Genomic DNA, 25,489 nt, shown 5'->3' on the forward strand with positions numbered 1-25,489 from the left:
ACACTGTATATAGCTAATTGTTGTTTCAATTTTGCTTCTTCAACTTTCTCTTCCTCTACACTTGGATCTTTACTTGGTAATAGCATGGTAACTTTAGGCATCTTGGTAACTTGATCGATCACTCATTGTTATGTAGTTAACTTACTGTAACTGTTGTCACAACAAATTTACAGGATTTTTTCTTAAACAGGTAACAATTATAGCATATTCTGTAAGACTAAGGCTACTTAGAAATAGTTAATAATTATTGTATTGTATTGTATTAAAAAGGGGGTCAGCCCCAGATGTAACAGCAACATCCAAATACTGGCAGCAGAATCAAAGTGACAGGCTCTGCTGTGCAGTTTGTTATTTTAGATATATATATATTTCATCATAAAACAAAGATTCTTTAAACACTGCTTGTCGACACTTTTCCTCCCTGAAACCACGTTTGATTCTAAGCTTCAAAGAAGCAAAAAAAAGATCACTATTGTGAACTAAGGGGTCTCACTGCTTCACTGAAATAGCATCCAGTCCAGCAAACTGACAGTAACTTACAGTACATGTTGACAATGCATAGGCAAGAACTTGAATAGTATTCATCATTGAAAACATTTTGGCAACAAACTGTTTCACAGCAGTATTTTTCAGCAGGCAAGATACACACTGTATATAGCTAATTGTTGTTTCACTAGACTCTAAACATATTATATAAACATACAGGCCATTCACAATGCCTATTAACTTGTGTTGAAAAAAACAAACAAAACTAAAATAAAGTTTACCGACTTTATTCAAAAATGACTGAGACAAAAAGTAAAATCAAATAGGAATGTTATAAAAATGATGACATTGAACAATATAGTTGGAAGCAATTTAAAGATACAAAGATTAAAGTCACAAATAATTGTAAATTACACCAATGTAATTTACATTTTTGGTATCAAGTAGTTAATATGAATGGTAAGGGATTCTATGTGGTTATTTAACCATCTTAGTACTATTATAAGAATAAACCAAAAAACATAGGCATCTGCATTACAGCTAATGCTCAAAATTATCCTCCATTTTGTGTCAAGCAAGTCATTACACAATGTCTGTTATGATACAACCCCCAGTTAGAATACTGCCTTTGAAAACTGATTATCTAAGTTGGTTTCATGGTCTCTAAGTTGGGGAGTGCATTACCAAACTTCAAGTGTCCCCAGTGAAAAGTGCCAGGACAGAAAGCTTTAGAAAACAGATGCTGTCTACCCAGGCTTATTAAAATTTTTAATACTTCTTTCTCTTTAAGTGTATGAAAATGAATTGTAGTCCTCTATTACTGTAATTTTTTGCTCCTTGCATTTACTGTATGTAGAGCAATTTTAATTCCAAAGCATGTGAAACTTCTATATAGGAGGGGGCTCACTTCATCCACCAATGAAATGTGGTGTGTGGTGCACAGCAGCCCAACTAAACAGCTGATTAGGTGATGAGAGGAGAAATTGGCTACATTACTTTGCTCTCCTCCAAACTGATAGCTGATGTGTGGTGAGCATTCTGGTGCACTATGGCTGCCATTGCATCATCCAGGTGCTGGTGGAGGGAAGTCCCCATTACCTGTAAAGCGCCTTGAGTGGAGTGTCCAGAAAAGTATAAGCAATAATAACATTAATTAATTAAATAAATCTAGGAGAAATTTGGGTACAGCGGGTTGTGAAATCTAAAAAGGGAAAAAAGCTAAAAAAACTAGGATTAATAGTTCCACTCTTACAGTGTTGGTTAATGTTGGTTGTACTAACATTAAATGGTTTAACATTTAATCTGAAGCATGGCAACTCCTACAGCAGTATAGCAGAGCGCACCCTAATGTTAGTGAAAAGATGCTGAGCAGAACTGTAGGACACTGCACTCAGGTACACATCAAAAGCATATGGCCCAATAAATGTGTGCTTGTGACTGCCATACCACATTAAGACATGGTGACTGAACAGAATGTGTTTCACATTCATTGCTGTATCTAATAACACATTTTGACCATTCCTGACACATATTATGGTGAAGAATTCCCCATGCAGAAAACTGGTTAGTACAAGCCACCTGTGTTATTTTCTTTTATTTTACACTCTGGGATTGGAAGTACAGTTTTCAGGATGATAATTCCAGTTTTATCAAGTGGTGGTAGACATGGGACATGTGAACTAAAATTGGTTTTGTGGGTGTCCATTCTCAATGTAAGGTCTACTTCAACTGTAATAGAGAATTAGCTGTATGCCTTCTGTAAATTTAAACTTTAACACCCTTAAAACAGGTTCTTTCAGTTGTAATAACTATGAAAGTTCTAGACAGGCATCTTGGCACCCTTATGGCAAAGTTTAACATTCTCCCTAGGCATTTTACATTCCATATGCCCTCCAGTTTCTGTAGTGTTCTTACATCAATGCATTTTTTTTCAACCATCCAGCATATTTATGTAAAACAATGAGTGGCAGATTGTGACTGCAGATCAAAGCTGAGGGTCACAGCTTTAACACAACAGTGGATAGAAATAATAGACAATGATGGAAGTGTACTTCTTTACACAAAGGATTGTGAGAAAACTGAACAAGTTACCCAGTCTTGCTGTTGAAGCCAATTCTTTGGCTTCTTTCAAGAAAAGGCTGGAAAAGATCCTTGGATCAATTAATGTCTAGCAACTAAATGGATGACCAAATGCCCTAGTCTTGTTTGTAACCTTTCCTACTAGGAATAATTAAATGTTAAATATTTGCACCCTACCTCAGTCAAAGAGATTCTCTGTCAGAGATTGCATACTGTAGAGTATTATGCTGAAGTTTTTCTTGAATATCAATGTACAGTCTAGGTAGTTCAGCTCTACATTATCAAAGTGGACTGGAACTCAATGGCATTTAATCCCAAAGTGTATGTAGCATAAGTGAGCAAGAATCATAGAAACTGTGCAACACTCTGAAGTCAGCTGTGCTTCACAAGCATCTCTTTCTAATTGCGTTTTCTCATTTGTCTATGGCCAGAGCCAAGAATTCATAGGATGACTTGTAGCAGATAGACTGTGTTTCAGTTCTAGTCATGACAGATAAAAACTTTCCTAACCACACTAACCATTTTAATAAGCGGTGCTCTTATCTTATGGCCAATCAGCTCTGAGCTCAAATATCTTCACAGTGCACTGTCGAGGTGTGAAACTAAGATTGGGTCCATTTACAAAAGAAGTGGTAATGAAGTCAACAACATAAAAGGTTTTACGTGATCTTTTCTGACCAAGTGTACATGGCTTCCATTTTAAAATTTAGCGTGGCTTTAACATGGCTGTACAGAGGTACAAGCCATGAATGCAGCCTGAATTGGAACCTGATTTTTTTATGTGCCAGGTTTCACAGGAATTATCAGAAGACAAGGAATTTCATAACTATAGTCACATGACTATAAAACTATCAATACAAATAAAATTGTTTTATATTGCAACTTTCTGTCATATTGTTAAGATACTGTATAAACTACTCTGAACATTTTAATACACACACCTATGTATTTATTTATTTATTTATTTTTATTTATTTTGTTTGTCTTTTGTTTTATAACTATTCTGATGTCTGTTTTGCTTGTCTTGGGCTGGACTGCTGTAACACATCAATTTCCCTACGGGATTAATAAAGTATTATCTATCTATCTTAATAGCATTTCAATGATCACTTGCGTAACAGTGGTGTACAGTACATACGTACAAGTAACAGAATCTAGATGAAGGGGGTGTACAACAACTGCTTTAATACTGTAGTAATCTGTGAATATACTATACATTGAATTCTTTAACATACAGTATGTGATACATTGGGAATACAGTCTTTCTGTCCATGGATTTGACATTTAAAAACATATACATTTAAAAACTACAGTACATGCTGCACTTGGTGAAAGAAACACTTTCTGTTCCATTTGAAAGAGACCCTTTCAAAAGAAAGAAAAAAAAATAATATTATTTAAGAAATGTAAAATTATTAAATGGCATTCACTGGTCCTACCCAGGCCTTATTATGTATGTTGACTACTAGATCTGACGTGAGAAGACAAAGACAATAGATAATATTTTAAATCGCTTTTTTGTGAGTGGCTTTAAAAAAAATTGTATTTTTTTACATTTTACATTGTATCATGATATATATCATCGGGAGTTGTGGTAGCAACATGGTAACATCCTGTCTCAACAATGTACTTATTTGATTTGATTAAATTGTTTGCATACATGTACAGTACAGCTGAAACATTGTGTTTATTTTCTTCTCTTTTCAGCAGTGAATAAACCTTTACTTGCTCCTTTGCAGCCTACACATGCTGATACAGCTTCCTACTTGAACTACATCTAAGGTAGTACAATAAACACAGGAAAGCATTAACGGGTTAAAAAAAACATGTAAAACTGTAATGATTTTAAAATGATAACCACATGCACTTGCATCACTTTAATTACTTTAACTACAGTACTAAGGATTCACAGTGCCACATGGCAGTTTTACACTGACAACCAGTTGGTATACCTACTGACTCTTCACACATTCTAGATGGCTGCATCTGTATAACAGTTAAGGGTAAAGATACAACAAAGCATTACTGTAGTTACATCATAGCCTATGGAAACTTCAATACCAGACTAAATGTGATAGCCTCCAGAATGATGCATGTCACTGGTTTTCCACATTAGCACAATTGATTTCAGACACAGTACTCATAGTCATCACTTCCTCCTCCCCTTATTTCACAAATGTCAGTGTCTTGGAAATGCAACATCACCAGCAACATACTGTACAACAGCAACATCTGAGCCATAACATACTGTATAAACACTGAATTGTCAAGGCTGCAGGAAACTGAAAGAAAATGGTGAGAAACAGGTGACCTAAAAAATACAGGATGATTACTAGCTATTTTTTTTTCCTGATGACAAAATAAAAATATAATACTCTGTGTGAACAATGTCAAAAATGGTAACCGAAAAGAAAAATAAAGTGTGATTGGTACTGCAACACATTTCACTGCTGTTAAAAGAAATATTCAATTATATTTTTAATACCACAAGAGTCCCTCTTAATGTTTTAGTGTTTTTAACATATTCAGTTAGAAGAAACACAATAATCACTAAAACTTTGTATTATGGCGGTGTACACAATGTTCCACAGTGGTAGCAGCTCCTGGCCAGATAAGAACTTGAACATTTCTTACCATTTCGGCCGACTTGTAGACTTCACCACTGGAGACATTCCATCCCTGTACAGGCTCTTGGTCTTGCTAAAGTTAACAATATTGAAAATCACCCTCTGTAAAACAAGGAAAAAAGCATGATCGGTACCCTGCTATAAGTGTCACCCTGGAACTAAACAGACTTAAAAAAATTAGATTAAGAAAATATTTGCCAAACTGATGGTGAAATGGTGAACCTTAAGTAATTTCAAGAAAATAATGATTTACGGTAATTAAATTCCTAAAGGCTGCTAAGGTTGCACGACTCTGTCAAAACGTATTGTGCATAGGCAAGCAACCAAGAAAGATGCAAATCATGGCTGCTTCAAATGCAAGATTTCTTGATAAACATCATTATTATTAAATTTGCTGTTGTTTTACTGCCAAGGTGTTTGACATTCTGAGATATTTACAGTACACAGTGCCCTGATAAACATTTAAATATTTTATATCATTGATAGGTACTAGGGTGGCATGGTGATATACAATGGTTTGCATTGCTGCTTCAGAGCACTAGGGCCCTGAGTTCCATGTTTGGGGTGCTACTGTATATTTGTGGAGCTTGTATGGTATGTTCACCCCATTTCCTGTTGAGAGCCACAGATGCAGCCCTTTCCTCACTATTTAATTTGCCCACCATTGCTTTCCCTTTCTCATTTTCTTCTTTCCTATTTCTGCCTTGGTTTGCGTTGCTTTTGTCTGTTACTGCAGTGTAATGCAGAACCTTGTCGTTTTTATATTTGTACAGTATTTTCCTCCAGGTAATCCAGTTTCCTGTCACAGTCCAAAGACATATTGGTAGCTCGTCCTTCTACTGGGAAAATTGACCCCAATGTGAGTGCGTGCATGTTTGGTGTGTGTGTGCCCTGTGATGGACCGGCATCCCATCTAGGGCGTATCCTGCCTTGCGCCCATTGGTTAACAGGATGGGCTCCAGGCAACCCTGCATTGGATAACGATATTAGAAAATGGATAGATGATGGTTACTTTTTTTGTGCCTATAAACAAAATTCTATTGTGTTGGTATGATTACACAATATGGACCAATGTGTTTGAAACTGTAAAAAAAAAATACATTGTGTTCAGAAGCCAACTTTAGGATGTACTTTAGTTGAGAGGCATTCATAAAAGTCATGCTCTTTTCCCATTCCTGAGTTTGGGAAATAAAAACATGAACAAACAGCAGAAACAAAAGCTAAGACTGAATGTTGTGCGTTTTATCTCTGAATCCAGTTAAGTATCATGCCACCAAGGGCCAGGTCATACACGATTGTTTTCCAGTAGGTGAAAGATTGACTTACTGTATACAGTACTTCTTTTTCCAAGTGCAAGTAAAGGCCACTTGTGTTGCCCTTCTGATATTGTCCTCAGAATTTCACCCCCCTGTGGCTTATCCATTATGTGCAGGTAAATCTTGTTCCCTAATTAGCAGCTCATTAACCCTACACCTGTGAAAACTACAGACCTCAGCATGAATGCCATATCTTGACTAATTGATATTTTTGTTCACTCCATGCCTTCACTCCAGACAATGCAATCAGTTACATCCCACTACTTCAGCATTGTCAAACATAGTTTCTGGAAGGCTACAGAGTCTTCTGGTTTTCATTCCATTCCAGTTATTAATCACGTAATTGGTCTGAGTATTTCATTAGCCAATTTTAACATTCTGTACAAGTTTCTGACTGTTTTCAATGTGCAGTGACCACAAAACAAATACAGTACACTTCAAATCATTGAATTAAACAGGTCAACAGAAGAGCAGAAACATATTTGTAAATACAACCTCTACATAAAAAATTAGACAGTTTAAATGGCAAGAAATACAAGGAAACATTTGTCATTATTGGACAAATGTTGCAGCACATACATGATTAAGAGGACTGCACAATGCCCGTTTTCTTCTCCATGCTTTACTGGCATTCATCGGAGAATTTCTCTACAAATTACTATTTGGAAAGCACATGATTTAAATGACAAAGACAGAATTATGCAGAACAGACACAATGTGATTCACAGTAAGTTAAAAATAGACAAATGAAGGTCACGTGTACTGTAACTTCCTTGTTCTTGCAGACAGGTACCTGTATGTTATTCCCGTCTTCCAGCTCCAAGCTCCTTCACATGACACTTTGTCCCTGTTCCTTTTCCCTTTTTTTGCAAACATATCGCCCTTGTTGTTCAGCTAATTCACTGTGCACTGAAGCCATGTATAGGAGGTGAAATACTTGCATGTGAAAATCTATTCACTTTATCACACACGCACAACTGTGCAAACAGTAGAGAGCCCAGGAATATTTTTTCTCTAATGGACAGGGAACTGGGTTGGCACTGTGGTGCAGTGGTTTAGCATAGCTGCCTCGCAGTGTGGGGCCCTGGGTTCAGTTACAGATCTGGGGTGCTGTCTGTGTGAAATTTGTACATTCTCCCTGTGTTCGCATGAGTTTCCCCCGGGTGATCCGATTTTCTCCCACAGTCCAAAGACATGCTGGTAGGTTAATTGGTTTTTGGGGAAAATTCCCCCTGGTGAGAGAGTGTGCGTTTTTGAGTCTGTGTGTGCCAAGGGATGGACTGGTGTGTTCCATCTGGGCTATAGCCCACACTGTGCCCATTGCGTGTGGGAATAAGATCCGGCCTCCCTCATGACCCTGTATTAGATACAGTTGTTAGAAAATGGATGGATGGTGCAGGGAACTGGTTTAGAATGGCATTTGTTAGTGTATTGTAGGGATTTTAAAATGATGGCGAGCCCAGGTTGAAAACTGCATATCTCACTAGGTACTGATAGTTTTATTGGGTATAGTTAATCGAATCCTTCTCACTCACACTAGCACTGCAGTGGCAAGGAAGAAGTTCAGATAGACATGTTAACACTTAGAGAGGAATCAGAAATTTAAATGATTTGGCAAATTTAAATCTGAATTTAGCAGGCAGCCCAAAGGCAATAATTAAACTTTATTTCAAAAGGTACGCATTTGCATCACACTTTCAAGAAGCAATTTAAAACTTAAAATAGTATCCAGCTTCTATGAAATGTTACGGTGACAGTTTCTTAACTTGGGCCTTCCAGAGAGGGACTTAAAACATTCTGGAATGAAGCCGGCCTACTGCATAATGATAAGAGAATCAGTTTCAACACAGAGGATGCACACAGGATAAAGAGAGAGAGATTTTTTTCTTCAAAAAAATTAACAACAAACACCTTTAGAAGGAACTTATCTCTAGATACAGAAATAACTGTTTCCCAAGAAATCTACTCTGAGCAGCTGTGCACTGTGAAGCAAACAAGCTATCAGCAGGTCAGAATACCTTTAAAGAAAGATCCATGCTTTCCAAGAAAGTATGAACCCTTTCCTCCTAGGACTCTGATTAGGATCGATTTATAAAAATATTACTAATCACCACCTAGTAAATGACTCCTATTTATAGGTGATATTAAATTATTGAATAAGGTGAGATGGTGGAGTAAACTATGTGATGCTGAAATCCTATTAATCCCCCTCTGCCCTCAATGTAGAGACAGGGATTGTAGCAGCCTGATTTAGACCCAGGTAAAATGACATTAAACTGATGTTAAGACTGGCAGCAGGCTCCTGTATTGAGGAGATAAGACCATTGCTGCTGGCATTTCAATTACACTTTACTGCCCTGGACATCTGTTGCCAGCCTACTTTCAGCTTTTCCTTAAGCGAAACACATCCTCATTTTCTCTCATTCAAGTCTTTTTTAGAAATTCACATTGTCTTATTTAGTTGTTAAGATTCATGCCTTTAATCTATTTGTTAAGCGTGTTAAACTCTGAATGGGTTATTCAGCACAACACAACAGTAGGCTACAGCAGACTAGTGTCTTTATGATACACAGTGATTAATAATAGGTTTTATTCCGTATCCTCTTTGGATACAGATAACACAGCAGAGTAATGTTATATAACATGAAAGGAATCGAAAATGTAAGAAAGAAATATGTCCTTGTTATAGGAGAATGCTAAGTGACTGCTGCTAATGAGTTTCCACAGTCTAAATTCAAGAAAGGGCACCACTTAAGGGTGATAAACACATATAAGTTCCCATTTGCTTTGGGTCTCAGAAGTGGTTCAACTAGTAAACCTGTTTGACGGAGCACAGTTTGAGCCCTACAATCCAGACATTGACAGCTCAATCCTGGTCAATGCCATTTGCTTACTGTCAACGGGATCCCTCATGCAGCAGCACATTGGCTACGCACTGCTGCAGCTGGTTTCCTCAGCTTACCAGTGCAACAGCATCTTGTGACTTTCTTGTTCTTTTGTTGTGCTAGCTTCCTTGTGGAGAAAGCTGCATCATCTCTCCAGTTGATATAATCCATGAAGGTGTGGCAAATGGCAAATGGCTATGACAGAACTCATTTTGGAAGGTCCGCAGTCTCAGACTCAGAATTTTTGGAGGGGCAAAAAAAGTAAATACCAATCTTGTCACAGGAATTCAGAATCTTTAAAACAGCACCTACATAAGGTCCTGAGGTTGATTGAACAACCTGTAACTTACTGAATGTTTGAGTGATAACGAGCCATGGAATGCTTGACAACTAAAGCATTATTATTAAAGAAACAATAAATAATCTATTTGCTATGATCTGCAAGTAATTCATGTTTTAATATATCACAGCTAATGCAGCCCTATACTGATTTCAGTCCTGATTAGAGGAGAAGGGCTCCCCTCACTAACAACAACACATGGGCCCAGATGCCTGTGAGGCTGCATGGGTCATGGTGTTGCACAGCTGAGAGAACTCTATATCTCACTCTGCATTCAGCCCCGCATAGTGAAATGTACTTAAGGTACTTAGGATAAATGGATGGGTTTTGAAGTCTTTTCAGTTTCTCACTCACATTTTTACCATTATTAGTTTGCTAATCCACATATCTGCTTTCTTCTTCCACTGTCTTTGAATTAGTATCAATGTTATCAGGTATATTGTTCCATCTTTACTCATCTGATCAAATAAAGTTAGAGTGGTCAGTCAAATATCACTCCAATGTGAATCAAGAAGGGTTCATAGGAAACCTCATATTCTTTTTCTCTACTTCATTGCATCACCAAAGTATCCTTCACTGATTTTCTTGAATAAGCTACTCTATATGACAACCACATTCAGCGATCAGTAACGTTCTAAGCAAAATAGTACTGTATATACAAGTCTTGTTAAGAACCTGCTTATGTGCATATTTTCATATATACAGTTTAGATGTATACCTTATACTGTACATACATATTTGCAGTTAAAACAATTTGAATTCTTGCCATTTTAATATTTGTATTATTGTAATATTTTGTTACAATTTATGTAAAATGAGAAATGCTAAATAGATTTCTTCCCCATAATACATAATATGTTCTCCCATAATCTGGCACTACAGTTTTCAGCATTAAGGCTTTGATTAAATCATTACTTCAGCCAAGCCAATAATTACATTATTTAGGTATTAAAATGATTACAAACTAGACCTGTACAACAGAAACTCATTCTCAAATATGAGGTCTGCAATTTTCAATTGGTGGCGAGTTTAAAGTTTTGATTCAATCCAAGCATAACTTCATGCAGCCCTATTTGCAAAGCAATCAGATAAAAATGATAGCCATGGTTTAGTTAAAGCTCTGCTTTAGAGCCTGTCAGTAAGATTAACAACTTAATACAAATTAATTCCAGTTCCTATTATGGTTATAGTCTGGTTATACTGCATTTTGAAAAAAAAAACATACTACTAGGTTATAAATTGTAATGATTGAAAACACTCAGAAAAACAGAAATGACACATTAAAATGTTCGGTAATTTTAACCTACTTTTAATTAGGTTACGGTTATTGCACATTTCTGCCCACTTCACTTAATGACAGTTCAGTTTTAATGCCTCTCAATGAGTAGTGTTGTTCAAAGAGAAAAATTGACTCCTTGTCTCTCAGAAAGTGCACACAGAGCTTGCATTTGTATATTCAATAAAGCTCTTTCAGTTAAAACTCCTGGTACAGTTTTTACACTTATTGTGTACTTTTACAGTTGGACTGTCAAAAGAGATATCATTTTTATGAAACCTGTCTAGCTTTCCTCAATCACAGTGCATCCAAAGAAGAAATATGAGGATTCTCCCTACTGTTCATACCACATATAATATGAAGATGCAGCACAGGTACAGGCTATACTATTGAGGATTTGGGGACACATTTTTGTCAACTGATAGGACAGCACTTGTGATTGATCTTGCTATGAAAGAAAAAAAAGTATATATAAATTGATTGATCAAAGTATTTAGTTCACAGGTAAAAAAGGGAGAAAGAGAGAAAGAATATTGGTGGTCAAGCCTTCCACAAAACTGTTTCTAATTACTTCCTCCCAGATGTGATCAACTCATGTTTTGACACAGCAATTGGGATTCCCTGAATATGAGGTGTTGATAGCTTAAATAATATCTTAACCTGAGATCTGCTACATCAGCTGGCCCTATATCATGTCAGCTATACTGTATGTCCCTCCTCATTACATTGAGACAGCCCCTACCCACACTTAGAGAACACATCTGTTCTCTCTGGCTTTCTCCTAACCATCTATCTTCCCTCACTGTGATATTTATTCTCACATAATTGCTTGCATATGATTAGTGACAGTTTCTATCCTTAGTAAGCCAAGCAATGTCTTTTTGTATTGTAACCCTGAGCATAAAGCTTTAGCTAACTATAAGATTTCTACACTTCCTGCTGGTTCTTAGTATCTGAAGGGCTTTAAATTAAGTATTTGCTAGATGGTTTGCTATTTTCAATCAACATTTTTTTCTGTTACCTACTGTATGACCATTTACTGTATTTATATGCTCTGTATATCTGGTGACACGTCTACTGTAGCATATTCAAAAACAAATTGTACATTGAACAAATTCAATTGTAATCTTGATTTTGGTTCTTAATATCTAATAATTCCCCACTCCATCATTATTCCTTAAATAATTGACAAATATATTCAAAACATTGAAATCACTCCCAGTATAAACTAGCAGAAACTCTTATCAACCAATAACCAGTGCTGTGAATCTGTTAGGACCAGTTACTCTGCTACAGTGTTCTCAGGGTTTAGGGAATGAAAAAAATCTAGTATCTGTTTCTCAACCTTCCAGTAAGACATCCAGTGTGGCCAAGTTAAGATAAGCTAGACAAAAGCCAACAATGCAAGGAGAAATAACTATATTATCCACTGTTTAAGAGTGGAAAAGCTTATTTAGACACGCATCGATCTGTAGTCCTTCGGGCTCTGGTGAAAGTAGAAGTGCTGCAATGAAATATTAAATAGAGCATTCTAAATTGAAAGGAAAGCAAGGCTCTTTATAATCAGGATTTTTATAGTACTCCATTTGTATTTTTTTTGCATGAAGGACCACAATATTTGCATAATTAATATACCACACAGAAGATAGTGAGTCATTATGTAATGGAGAAAGTTTGTTAACCGCCTCTCTGAAGTGGCCTAATGCCCCAAGGATGGGTGGAAACATGCCTGTGTGCTGAATGCTCCTGACAGACAGGTGTAGGGAGGGCTCCTTCGGCCCTGGGAAGACACTTCACCTAAACTGCCTTCCTGTCTTGATTGTTAATGGCAGCTCTCCTGCTCCTCTCTGGCAGCCTTTGGTCAATTGATTGCTACTGTATAAAATACTGCAAACAGACAAACACAGATCTTGTGCTGACATGGGCTGACTCTGCAAAAGCAGGGGTCTTCACAGTCCTGCACAGGGACTCTCATACAGATGCTAAATCCCACCGGTGTCATTTTACACCCTCCACCCACACCACAACAGAATTTCAAGTTCTGAATAAATCTCAACTCACACACACTGACAACTCCATCACATACTGTACCTTATTTTCAAAAGTTTAAGGTTTTATTAGTTTATGAAGTCCTAAGACAAACCAATAAACTGAAAGATTATGTTTCATCAAGGCATATTTTGGTCACAAATGCACATGAGGTAAATTGATATCTTTTTGTCCTTTGTGACATGGATCCCCTCATATCCCAGTACAGTGATCAGGAAGGTGGACTGAGAAAAGTCTGGGGAGATCTGGTAAGCTGACATTTTGGTTCACTCTATAATAATTAAAACTGCATCTGTATCAGCATTGCAAAGAATTAATTCCTAAAATAAGAGAAAACTGACCTCAAGGCCCCCCTGACCACTTCCAACAATTCTAAATCACATCACTTTTTCATGAGAATATTTTACATAAAGATGTAATAGAACAATAGATCACATACAGTGATAAAGCAAAGGAAAAGATGAAAAAGTATTGAAATGTTATTGTCTCACATGACACTTTATAGTGTAATTCTTCATGCAAAGATAAACAATCAATTCCATAATAATTTGCACTGTAGATTAGCAGTTCTATTCAGATCATTCATGTTAGTGGGACAGTTTGATGAGACAGAGGGAAGAACTGATATGATACCTATTCAAACAAGGGTCCAGATGTCAATGTGAACCCTTGTTTGAATAGGTATCAACGTGAGAACTGCAAAAGGCTACATGGAAACCAGCATTTAGGCCTTTTGTGCACAAGAGTTCATAGGCAAGAGAGGGTAGTTGGACTACAACATGAATTCAACAAACTTTTAAGTGATTTACATAATTTACATCACATAAGCCAGTGTTCAGGATTTTTTTTTATCAAGCTTATCTTGGCAAGAGCCAAGTTCAGCAACTGAGCACTGGTTTGATCAGAGTCCTGCAGTGGAAAATATAGCAAGGGCCTGCCCATCTTCAGACACCTGTGCTCAGGAAGTCTCACAAGGACACTTGCATTGTGAACAAGTGCTCTGTATCATGTTAATGCACAAACAAGCAGCAAACAAAGTATTAAAATTGTTTCAAAACCCTGGTATTTTCTAAGTCTTTAGACCATTAATGACAGTGACAGGTGGACATTATTAACAGTTTTTCTTATAGTGACACAACATAAATTCTAAAGCATGCTCATAAGTCAAATTTCATTTTTTCATGCCAGGCCAACTTTGGACATTAGAATAAGATTTGTACAAATATATTTTTTAAATGAGATACCAAACAAGGAACTAACAGAATCAAGCTAAGTTCTAAGTTTAAAAACCTGCATCCAACATAAGCAACAAAGTCACAAACCTGGAATCATGAGTCCAGGTTCCATCACTTATATACTGTACTGTACTATACAGTAAGTGAGGCAATAATTAGACTTGGCTGAATAATGGGGTTTTAGAAAGCTTTCAGATATGTGAATACAGTGACAATATGTATAATCAGTCTAAAGACTCCTTTGTTTAGTGAAACACTTCTGCATTTTGCATCCATCTCTTATTTCAAGCTAGAATCATGAGGTATAGTGCTTTAGGTTTAGGGGGTTTCACGAAAGGCAATTTATATCTCTATTGTATTGCACTGTAAGAGTTTAACGACTTTAATTAGGCGTTCCTGTTCAGTGACTGACAGTCAAGCACAATATCCTGAAGACAATTCATGGGGTCATACTCTGTGAGACAATAAGAAAGTCTGTTATGTAAAAGCATTTCATTACCATACTTAGATTCTTGAAGCTTCGAAGAAGAAGTTATGATGGAGTGTTTAAAAATTAAGGATGAAAAATTGGTGTGAAATTACCAATAATAACGTGAAATGGAGGTAGGCAGTTTTTTATGCACACAGTCAGCTCGCAGAACCGCTTGTAGCTTCAGATATGCGAAGATTCTGCTGCCTCCCATTAATTGACAGAGCGTTTCGACAGCTCCAAGGCAATAAGACATTGTGAATTCTTCAACGCATGAAAAATGCAGCAAGCTGTTTATTAGCCTGTGCTTCACTTCTCTGCTATTGAATTTAAGACGGATAAACCTACACAGACAAATCTGAATATATATACTGAACATGCATTGAGCCTTTGAATACACATACTCTCAGACCTTTTTCCACACATATCTTTTTCCAATTCACACAAATAAAGAGCAGTGCAATGTACACTGACAGCCATTGCTTTTATTATTCACCTTGGCAGGAGAAATACCCGTGCTCTAAATACAAAGTGCGATCTCTGGTCTCAAGAGGAGGACTGCCTTTTATTTTTTTAAACCAGTGAATCATTTTAGAGCAGCAGCTTTGAACTACAGTATGATTTAAAAGGGCCCTGACTTCAACAGGTCCTTCCCTTCAGAGAACTGATCTGTATAAATTGATAGCATACATGCAGAGCCTATATCCAGATGCAGCCGAATAGTGCACATATTAAAAATCAGTCCTGTCTTCCAGCGACTCTTGCTTTAGACATCACAAAGTTAATTTGTTCAACCTAGCAGCTCTCTCCATCTCTTGCAACATTTTTGCTCAGGGTCCCCCGTCAAGCGATTCTAGAGCCGTGAAATTGTCAGGAATGATGGATGACTATCAACCTTCTGTTGTCTTCTTGCCCGCTCCTCAGAGATTTACAGGCTTGCTGACTGCAAGGCATGAAAACGAATCTCTATTTCTTTTTTTTCTTCCTGCCACTTTTACTTCTTGTTAAATACATAAAATGTATGGACTCTAAACACACATATACAAAGCTTATGTTTTTAATGGATAGTGTCCTCTGTCCTATGTATTGTATCATATATAAAGTCAAGTATTTGCATGTATTCTGTGCAACAGCATTGCCCTGAAAGCAAAGTAGCACTATTTTCACTATTTTGCCTACTAACAAATCTGACTTTACTGACAACTGATTTTTTTATTGTGGTCCCAAACTCCCCCAACTTCAATATTCCCACTATTAACCCAGTGCTTTTTTGATGCTTTACTGTACTAAACATGTACAAACTTGTCTGTGCTTTCTAAGCATGTTACAGCATCAAAAAGCTAATAATGTTTTCAGAAAAGTAATTGTATTACCATTACTATTTTAGTGCATGTAATGATTGTTGGAAGGCATTATGTTAATGCAATTAAATGGATGTTACTATTCTTTCCATTCTAATTAAAGGCATTTTGCATTGCCTTCTTTTTAAGAGGCAAGTCTGTGTCTAAATGGTCCCTTTGGCCATGTAGACTTCAGAAAGGAAAATGAGATGCTGCTATGTTTCAGCTTAAGGTAATCTACATGTGTGGCATGGCCATAGAATCTTGTACTTAGTTCTCTCCTTCTTTTAGAATGTGAGGACTCTAAGAAAGCAATCTGTCCAAAAGACAAGGAAAGTTCTGGTGAATGTTGTATACAATGTTCCAATACACAGAATCTTTCTATTCTTCTGGAACTTGGTGATGAAACTGTGACAGAATTGCAACCAAAACAAACTAACAAAGAACTTGGCATCTCACTTTACACTGAACACACCAGCAGTGCACTCCCCTTTTTGGAAACAAAAAGTTTGTGAGCTACATTTCCTATCATTTTTAAGCCATTCCACATTTTACGGTGAGCTTAATTAGACACGCTTCAGATATCATCTATACTCTGTGGCTCATTAAGTTTTAATTAAATCCTAAGAGGATCCAAGTTCTTTGGGAATCCCATTACTGTCCTAGAATATACTAATTTTTCATACAGGAGCACTGGCTCAATGTGATTACATAAAAATCTTCTTGCACTGTAAATAAATGTACACTGTGAATCAAAACCTGACACAATCACAGTTGTTTAGCATAAGCATTAACTCAAAAGCATCACCTTGCTGGCTTGCCACTATTTTCAACCACTGTAATATTTGATCCATTCATGCTCAGGAAATATCTATTGAAGTAGTATTCACTAGACTATATAATGAGCAGTATATGTTTGGCCCTTCTGGTTTAGTTCTTAAGCATTCAAATCACACACACAATCCACTGTAGTCCTCAAGGCAGTACATCATTACTCTTCTGTGACACTATATTTGGAACTTTGTACTGTAGATATGCCCTTGACTCGCAACTGCACAGGTATTCAGCTACAAAAATGATCAGAAAACTTCAAATCCCACCAATCTTTGGGAAAACAGAACACTATACTTCGGGGTGGCAGATGGACATTGGAGAAAGCCAATCTGGTCTCATGATTGGATATTATTTGGGAACATGCTGGCTTTAGCTAGCACTTTTTGATTCAGGGACTGGCAGTGTTTCAACAAAGACATGAGTAACTATGATGGTGACAGTAAATATGTTACTTTGTTTTCTCTATCTGCATTAATTACAATATGCCCTTTGGTCAAGTTTGACACCCTGCCAAAACCAGCAGGGCAAAATATGAGTCATTTTGAGATTAATAATGCATCACTGTCTAGAGGATAAGTGCCTACATCTGAGACTGAACCCAGGATTCTAGCTAAAAATAACATCGCTTGCAGAACATTCAGCGAACTTAAGCCGGCAGGTATTCTCTTATCTCTTAACTGTTCACACACACACTACATAATTTGAATATTTGCATCTGAAAAAAATAAGAAAATGTTTGAATTTCTTTACAGAGTTTAGAGCTTATAGTCTTTGACCCCAAAACTTCAACAGGAATGTGCTCATGACAGAAAATCGGTAATAATCACAAATGTTTGTTAATCATTATTTCATGGAATAATATGCTAGGAAGTAGGTTTGAGTTTTGCCAACAAATAATGTGAGGAATGTTCAATATTCAATGCCAAGATCTCCTGGGCAGCCCAAGCAGTAAATAAAATGTATTTCCATCTCTCTGGCAAATGATTTCCTTGGTAATTGTGGACCCCACACATAACGACTTGTTTGAGAGAAAAGAACAAACCAGGGTCGACAGTTCCAACAACAAGGGTTCCAAGGACATCACTGTCCTGACAGCAGTGCTGCGTTAGCAGGAAGTGATGTCACAGGTCAAAAATTTTAATTCAGGATGATCCTCAGGGGACTTCAACCCTGTAGCCTTGCAGTATCAGCAGGGGCTGCTCAGAATGCTCAATGTTAGCAGCCTAGCACCTCAGAAGAATATCAATCTCACTCCTGCACACTCAACACAACTATCAGGTAATGGCCTCATTAATTAATCAGCAATGAGCAAGTGCTAGGCCCAGTTAACCCTTTCTTACACCTACCCGAGAAAATGAAATGGAAACAACCATGGTACACAGGATAGACTCTATTGCCATCTGTTGCTGCAGGAATTCTCGTTTTGATTGAGAGGCTATAAAAACCTTTCTCCGCAACATGGATTCATCTATATGCACAGAGCATATTTCTCTGCAGGCCTTTAAGAGGGACTGTTAAAACATGGCATGTAGTTTATCATGGAGTCAGACAGTTTTGAGCTCTGAGGTGCATCTGCTCTTGTCAGACTGCTTGTCAATGCTAAAGAAAGGACACAAATAAGGAAAATGGCCATTGCATTTCACAAAGAAATTATTTAGGCTATAATTGGTGAAAGTGAGAATTGATGAATGGACAAATATCTGAAATAAAAAGGCGACAACTGTATTAATTTGGTACTGTAGCAGTAGATCTAAAGCACTGCGAAACTATTTTTCACTAAGTTAGAGAGCCATTAAAAGTGCAACAAATACTATTGATTCCAATACTAATTTGCTGGGTTTTTAATGCTTCTCATAGTACATCAATGTGCATTGTAATAAAAGTACTGTAAACAAGTTATTACTTTTGGGTTTTCTTTTTTATTTAGAGCACACAAGGTCAGTAAACACTCTGAGACTGAAATAAGGGCAACATCATATACGCTGTTTATTTATCATAAAATTATTACTTTAATTTTGTACGGGAATTTGTATTAAAGACATGTTTTGTCCTTTAAATACCAATATGGTAAACTGTTTCTCAAAGATTTTTCCATCTTTCCCTCACTTTCAGTATGCAGCTCTCCATCTGAACAATTATTTAACTACGAATTTCTGAGCCCTTTGTTGGTGATATCACAAGCTCAGAGATCTGTCTGCTACAGTAAGTGGCACCACATCACTCCGTATCCATTTCATGCTTCATTCCTAGCTTTTACGACCTCCTCTGAGGCCATGTTCGAAGCCCGAACCAGGGACCACTGAGCCCTTCACTTATCAGAGGTGTAATACAGCAATGACCAAGTCTCCTACCATTTCGGCTCCTATCAGCTCCCAGCTCCTTGCTGTATTTGTACAGTGGAATGATGTCTTGGAGCACCTAGCTACTCAATGTAAAACCAACCTGCATCTCACAAACATATCAGATACTTCTAATTTGGCGAAGAGGACCATCCCTACTCAGGTTCCACCAGTTTGCCTCCAAACGCACTGGCCTTTACATGGGTTTGAGCAGTCTCACAATCTGTAAACAAACAAATATACTGTAGCAGTCAGCAGCATCTGCACAGAAACATGCTAACTATAGCAGCCATCTGCACTCCTAACGCTCAGCCAGGCTGCTCTTCCAGCCAGGGATTGGTAACTTCCTGTTGGTGGGATCTACTGTACATGACATCAAAGTGCAATGATCAACCAGTCTGCTCTGCGACTTCCAGTCTGTGTACAACCACTAGCGCCTCTGCCTTGTGTAACCAGGCTGTATTAACCAGCAGCCGACAGTGCATCTTCTGTGCCTGGCCAGTCTGCAAACAGTAAAATCAACACAAAACAGTCATCTTGGAGCTACTGGCACATGTCCAGATCCATCAGTCTATGTTCTGCACATGTGATACAGGGAGAAGTACAGGTAAAAGCCTTCAGATGCTGCCAAAGCTAGCAGCTAGTCAGACTTTTCTGTCAATCTGTACTTTCCATGTAGAGTGAGGGTCTTCCCAGCAAAACACTGCTCTCTGAATGTCACCTACTCGTTTAACTGTTATATTTCCTCATAAGTATTACTGTAACATATGTATGACATGACATGCAGCTCAGCCACCTTATAGCTTCTACAGCTCTGCTCCTTCAGCAGGCCTCCAGAACAGGCTGTCATCAAAGTCCTGTGGATGGATGCCCTCCAGGTAACTAGATCGCTATCAATCTCCTTCCAGGGTAAAGCTGCAGCTTGTTTTGCTTCTTGGCTTACCATGCTACACAAGTCACACACGCAGCCACCAGCCCACTGCTGAATAAGCAGCTGCTTACACATAGCGAGCCTGCTCGCGTACAATACCAGATCTGTGAGCTCATAGCACTAACGCAGACAAACAGGAACACCAGCACTACCATAGCTCCAGGCAGGCTGTTCTTGCTACAGTGCCTCTGCATGTCCTAGGCAAACACAACTATACAACCTCACAGTATACTGCTCACGAGAAAACGTATTCCTGCCAGCTCTCTGTCTGAAGGGATGCAGGCGGCTTGTTTAAGTAATGCCGCTGGAAGGCCACTTTCAGCTGTTGCTCGCCAAATTTCAGACTACCTACAGCTGTAGGCCCTTAAAAAGATAAGCTTCTCAAGAAGCAGCTCTGCTTCTCAGTATTTCACACCTTGGGCGACCTCACAATAAACGCATATAATTTCAGCACAAAGAGCCATAAACTGTGCTTTTTTATTGAATGGCTACTTGTTTTAATATAGATTTTAAACTTCAACAAAGAAGGATTCTAAGATGGATAAAGATGTGCGATACACTATATAAACAATGTTTTGTGAAAAAACAAGTCACTATGTAAAGACTCAACTGATGTTTGTTTTGGACGAGAGCTGCTCAGGCTTAATATGAGGCACACTGAAATTTTTATAACAGTTGTATATCCCACTAAGTCAAAAGTCATACCTGCTGTTGCAGGTGCTCAGGCCATTCTTGGATACGAGAGCACTGAACCTCCTGCAGAGGAGTGTTGCTTTTCACTCTCTGCTATAACTGTCGGTGGCATATCTCAGCAATAATCAGTAAGGTTTAGATCAGCCAATTTCACTGGCAAACACATTCTCATAATTGTTCCCTTTTCTATATTAGTTGTGATGATCAAGCTCAATGATGGCTCAGTAGAGAAAGAAATCATTATCATACAGAAGTCTGGGATAATTATACTAAAATAAGGTCTCAATATCAGAATAAGGACCTTATCTCGATACATGGCTTCAATGGTGCCTATCTAGATGATTTGTATTTTGATTCTTGACTGTGATAGATCCTCCGCATCTATTGTGTTCTGCAACTTCTTGTTTCAACAAATGGACTTCATGTTCTTTCTTGACCTTCACATGCTTGTCAGTATTAAATATAGGATTATTTTTTTTATTGCACCAGTCATTATAACCTGCCAGGCACTACCCCTAGTCCATTTTAGGTTTGGGGAGGCTCATGGGATGCAATTAAAACCAGTTTGGAAATCTTCTAATCTTCACGGAAGCTGTGTGCTAATGGTCTATATAGAAAATATGTACTCTATACTGATGATGAGCTCTTAACTGAGCAACACTAAGAGGGGATGCTGAAATGAACTAAAGGTTTTAATCCTTTTCAAAGAATGAGGCACTTACCCCATCATGTTTTTGTCTGACAATGTCTGTTTTTGCAAACAGGGTATACCATCTTTATTTACTGTATAGTCTGTCCATGCATACCTGTACTAATAGTCTTGTCTAGTTATACATGTATTTGCAACTATTCAAAAATGCATTGTTTTTACTCATGCTCCATTTTATATAGCTCAGATGATTTAACCACAGTGGAATCACAAGATTTCCATGCACATATGTGTAACACCCACATATTGTACTATGACACCAACATCCTACTAACGGCTTTGTTATCAGTATTGTTTCCATTTGAAAGAAGTGAGTCATTCTGGATTTTTTGCTCATACAGCTAAAGTTAGATATGTCCCACAAATATTTGGCAAAATTACATACATTCTTTGTATTCTCAATGCAACATAATTATTTATACTGTATCTGTGTTATGACCACATCATTGTCCCAATACACATCCCCAAGATTCAACTCTTCCTATAACAGAATGTGTTAATCTTGTTCTGATTTTTCCTGAGTGTTTCAAATTCTCTCTGACAAGCAGATATTGCTCACATTTAATTAACCTGAAACTATATCATAAGCAAAATATTTAAGGAAATGATTGCATATTCCCACAGAGAGAAGAACAGAACTTCTATTCCTTCTTTATTTCTTACTGGCATACATGACACTGATGTTCTCAAAACAGATGTAAAGATTAAGAGATTACCTAGTCATCTTCAATGTAAATCATTAATTAAATTAGTTTGTTATACATTTGGAAGATCAACAGGAAAGGTTTTCTAAATATGTATCCTCTCCTGCGCCAGACATGTATGTTATCTCCTGTCAATATGGTACTTTCTCAAAAGCACTTGATTGTTCATCAAAAACTTAAACTACAGTAATAAACTACAGTATACTTCTTAGGTTAACTGACCTATTCAAACAGCTGAAATTTTGCACCACGGACCAATGATATACCTTCAAGGTAGGTGCATATTATGCCAAATAGTGGGACACTGAGCTGATGTTTTCCCCTTTAATGAGTAATTATCATTAAAATCATAATGGCATGTCATTGCTCCGTGGCCCACACACTACCTTTCATGAGACGATTCTTCCAAAAACAGTGAAACACATACTTGCACAGTTTCCATTTTGAGCACTTTGCCTCTGTGAATGGGTGTTAACAAGTCAACACAAGAAGAAAAAGGAGTCACGGACTGTGATGCAAGTGGAGCAACTATAAGAGTTCAAGGCTCAAGATTCTACCATAGGTAAATATTGTATTTTCCTACTATTTACATTTTATTACTTTCACATATTAAACTATAACTCATATTTTTGCATTTGAAAGGGATTCTGCAGGTTACTGTATGATTAGTGTTACTTGGACCTTGGGAATGTAACACACTATTTTCCACATATTTTATTTACCAGCCTAAGTTTTAAGGAATGTAACACCCAAGAAACCTGTTTTCTTCAACATGCAACAGTATACATTGGTTCCCAATGCATCACCAGATCTTACATTTGACTGATACATTATGATTTAGGAAATTCCCAAAAGAATATTAAATTTAAAGCACAAGCCTGTTTTCTTTGTCCTAGTTTATTTCTTTAATTTCTGAGAAATTGTAGGATGACAGGAAGGTTTGCATGTCAGGAAAATAAACAAATAGCTAAATAAATGAACAATAGTGTCCAATTACAGCTCAGTGCCAAAATAAGGACTCAATTACAGGGAGGATGTGCAGATTAATCCCTCCCACTAAGTTAAAGAACCTGTTTTTAAAATGTATCATCTGCCTTTGCAGTTCCTCTCTCATCTTTAGGTGCTCCTGAAGTTTTCACAAGCATGTACAAAACATGACTCAAGGTATATATGGCTTCCAGAAAAAAAATAGAATAACTTAACTGTCCATATCACCTGGAAAACAGTCATCTGTCTTTGAAGTCTACTATGTTAATCAGAAATTTCCTTAAAAATATCTAACATTTTAAGCTTTTGTTATTTAAAATATTTAATCATTTTTGCTCGGTTATCCCTTTTGCAGCCACTACTGAATATTGCTTATCTCCAATGTTAAAGACCAGCATTGCCCTGAAATGTCAGCTCTGTTTACAAGTAATCCTCATTTTCTTTGCAGTCTCTGATGAAACAAATTCACCAGAGCTGATTAGTCCTCTGCAGGCTCTTTGTGCAAAAAGGCAGTGGCAGTGCTCTGCAAAATGTGGAATTCAATCTGCTGTCGTTTTTGTCCAAAGACTCATCTTATGTATGAAGTTTCTACTATAGAAAATGTTACTGCATACAGTATGTCAAGTCAACCACACATGAATAGACACATGAACCACACATCTGAATAGACAGATTCCATGTCATGTCAATGATTAGCCCCAGAAGTTTATGGGCTCAAGCCCCCAATGTAGACAATGAAGATACCTGTACAATGCAATTGTATCTTGGAATATGGTACGTTACAAATGAGCTACACTGTGATGGACTAGTGTCTCATCTATGGGCAGTCGTGTACTCAGTTAGATTAAAGGCTGCAGAGGACCTAACCTTCAACATGTTACCTACATTTCTTCAGTACTTCTGCTGTATTTAGAAAGCTAATGATTGCTGGTAGTAGAAAAGACAAGTGATAGTAATCTCATAGCAAGACAGCTTAAAGCATCAAGTTTATATTTTGTAATTTAAATGTTAGAACTGTTTCCACATTGAAGGGGTATGTAGAGTTTCTAAATCTGAAAAAATAATGGAGAGGTTTTAATCAATGTTATCTATAATCTGTTTGGTAAACATACAAATATCCAGGAAATAAAGTAATATGAACCTACTGTATTTAGTAGTGTTTTTTGCTTATCCTCAATTTTGCATTATCAATTTTGTATTATTAAATGCTGATGTCCAGCATGTATTTATTAATATATCCAGCCCATTCACAGATGCTTGCTCAATCAAATAAAGAATTTAAATAAGGTGTGATTGATGGAATCCATCCCCACAGGACTACAATTTTATAGACTTAGCATTGGTGAAATGGGAAAGTAGATAAATTCAGAGAGCTTCAGAAATTTATTTTAAACTGCTGGATGAAATCAATAAAAATAGGGTTTAGAAAATTGCTAAAGAAAAGCTTAACAGCTACAAGTTTGGAAATATATTAAAAGCATGGTGGCAAATGCAACACTGAGCCTTAAGAATCAGATAAAATAAAGTCTTTCACAAGATCTCTACTGGATCATTGCCTATAAAGCAGGAACTTTATAAGACAAACCATCCAAAAGTGTTATTATTCACAACCACTTCTATAGTCCACAATACTGACTGGTTTCATAAGCCTTTTTTATGATCTTGCTGTGGCAGTGGGTGAAACATGATATTGGGTATGATGTACAAATGGGAGGTTATTTGTTTAAATACTAACTTTGATCTGCATATGCTAGAAGAAATCATAAGTTCAGAAAAGATCATGTTCACCATAATATTCAAGCTCTAAAACTGTATCACTGCCTATACGTAAGTTAGCCTTATGCAATTAGATTATCTGTCAGGTAATCAATTGTATTGTGTCATGTGAACACTACACTGTATTTGTCAGCATATCACACAAGAGATATTGTATTATGCTATTGTGTAAATCTTGTATTTTATATCAATTTTCTTATTTCCACATGTAAATTTAGAGGTATGCAAGGCTATATATATTCCAAATGGTGACTATGGAGGATTCGGAGCGTTTGGTTACCAAATATATGCAGAAAGTCTAATTCAAAGACACTGGCAACAAACTCCAATTTGTTGATATAGTCTTTTAAAGTCAATCAGGAATGTTGCTTGATGTGCTAGTTTGGCTTTTTGTTATTACTTTCTTACTGTTTT

At 37.1% G+C, this 25,489-nt stretch overlaps 1 protein-coding gene across 3 annotated transcripts in view; it reads right to left on the reverse strand.

Annotated features, from left to right (window-relative positions):
* Nucleotides 1-25,489, reverse strand: part of LOC102689203 (cytosolic carboxypeptidase 6-like) — a 511,816-nt gene that overhangs the window by 319,525 nt on the left and 166,802 nt on the right. For all 3 annotated transcript variants that reach the window (XM_006635243.3, XM_015356263.2, XM_015356265.2), the window contains one exon: nt 5,200-5,294. In XM_006635243.3, coding sequence (XP_006635306.2) covers nt 5,200-5,294 — 95 coding nt within the window. The remainder of the gene's footprint in view (nt 1-5,199; nt 5,295-25,489) is intronic.

The sequence above is a fragment of the Lepisosteus oculatus genome, chromosome 9, assembly GCF_040954835.1.
Source record: "Lepisosteus oculatus isolate fLepOcu1 chromosome 9, fLepOcu1.hap2, whole genome shotgun sequence".
NCBI classification, from domain to species: Eukaryota; Metazoa; Chordata; class Actinopteri; order Semionotiformes; family Lepisosteidae; genus Lepisosteus; species Lepisosteus oculatus.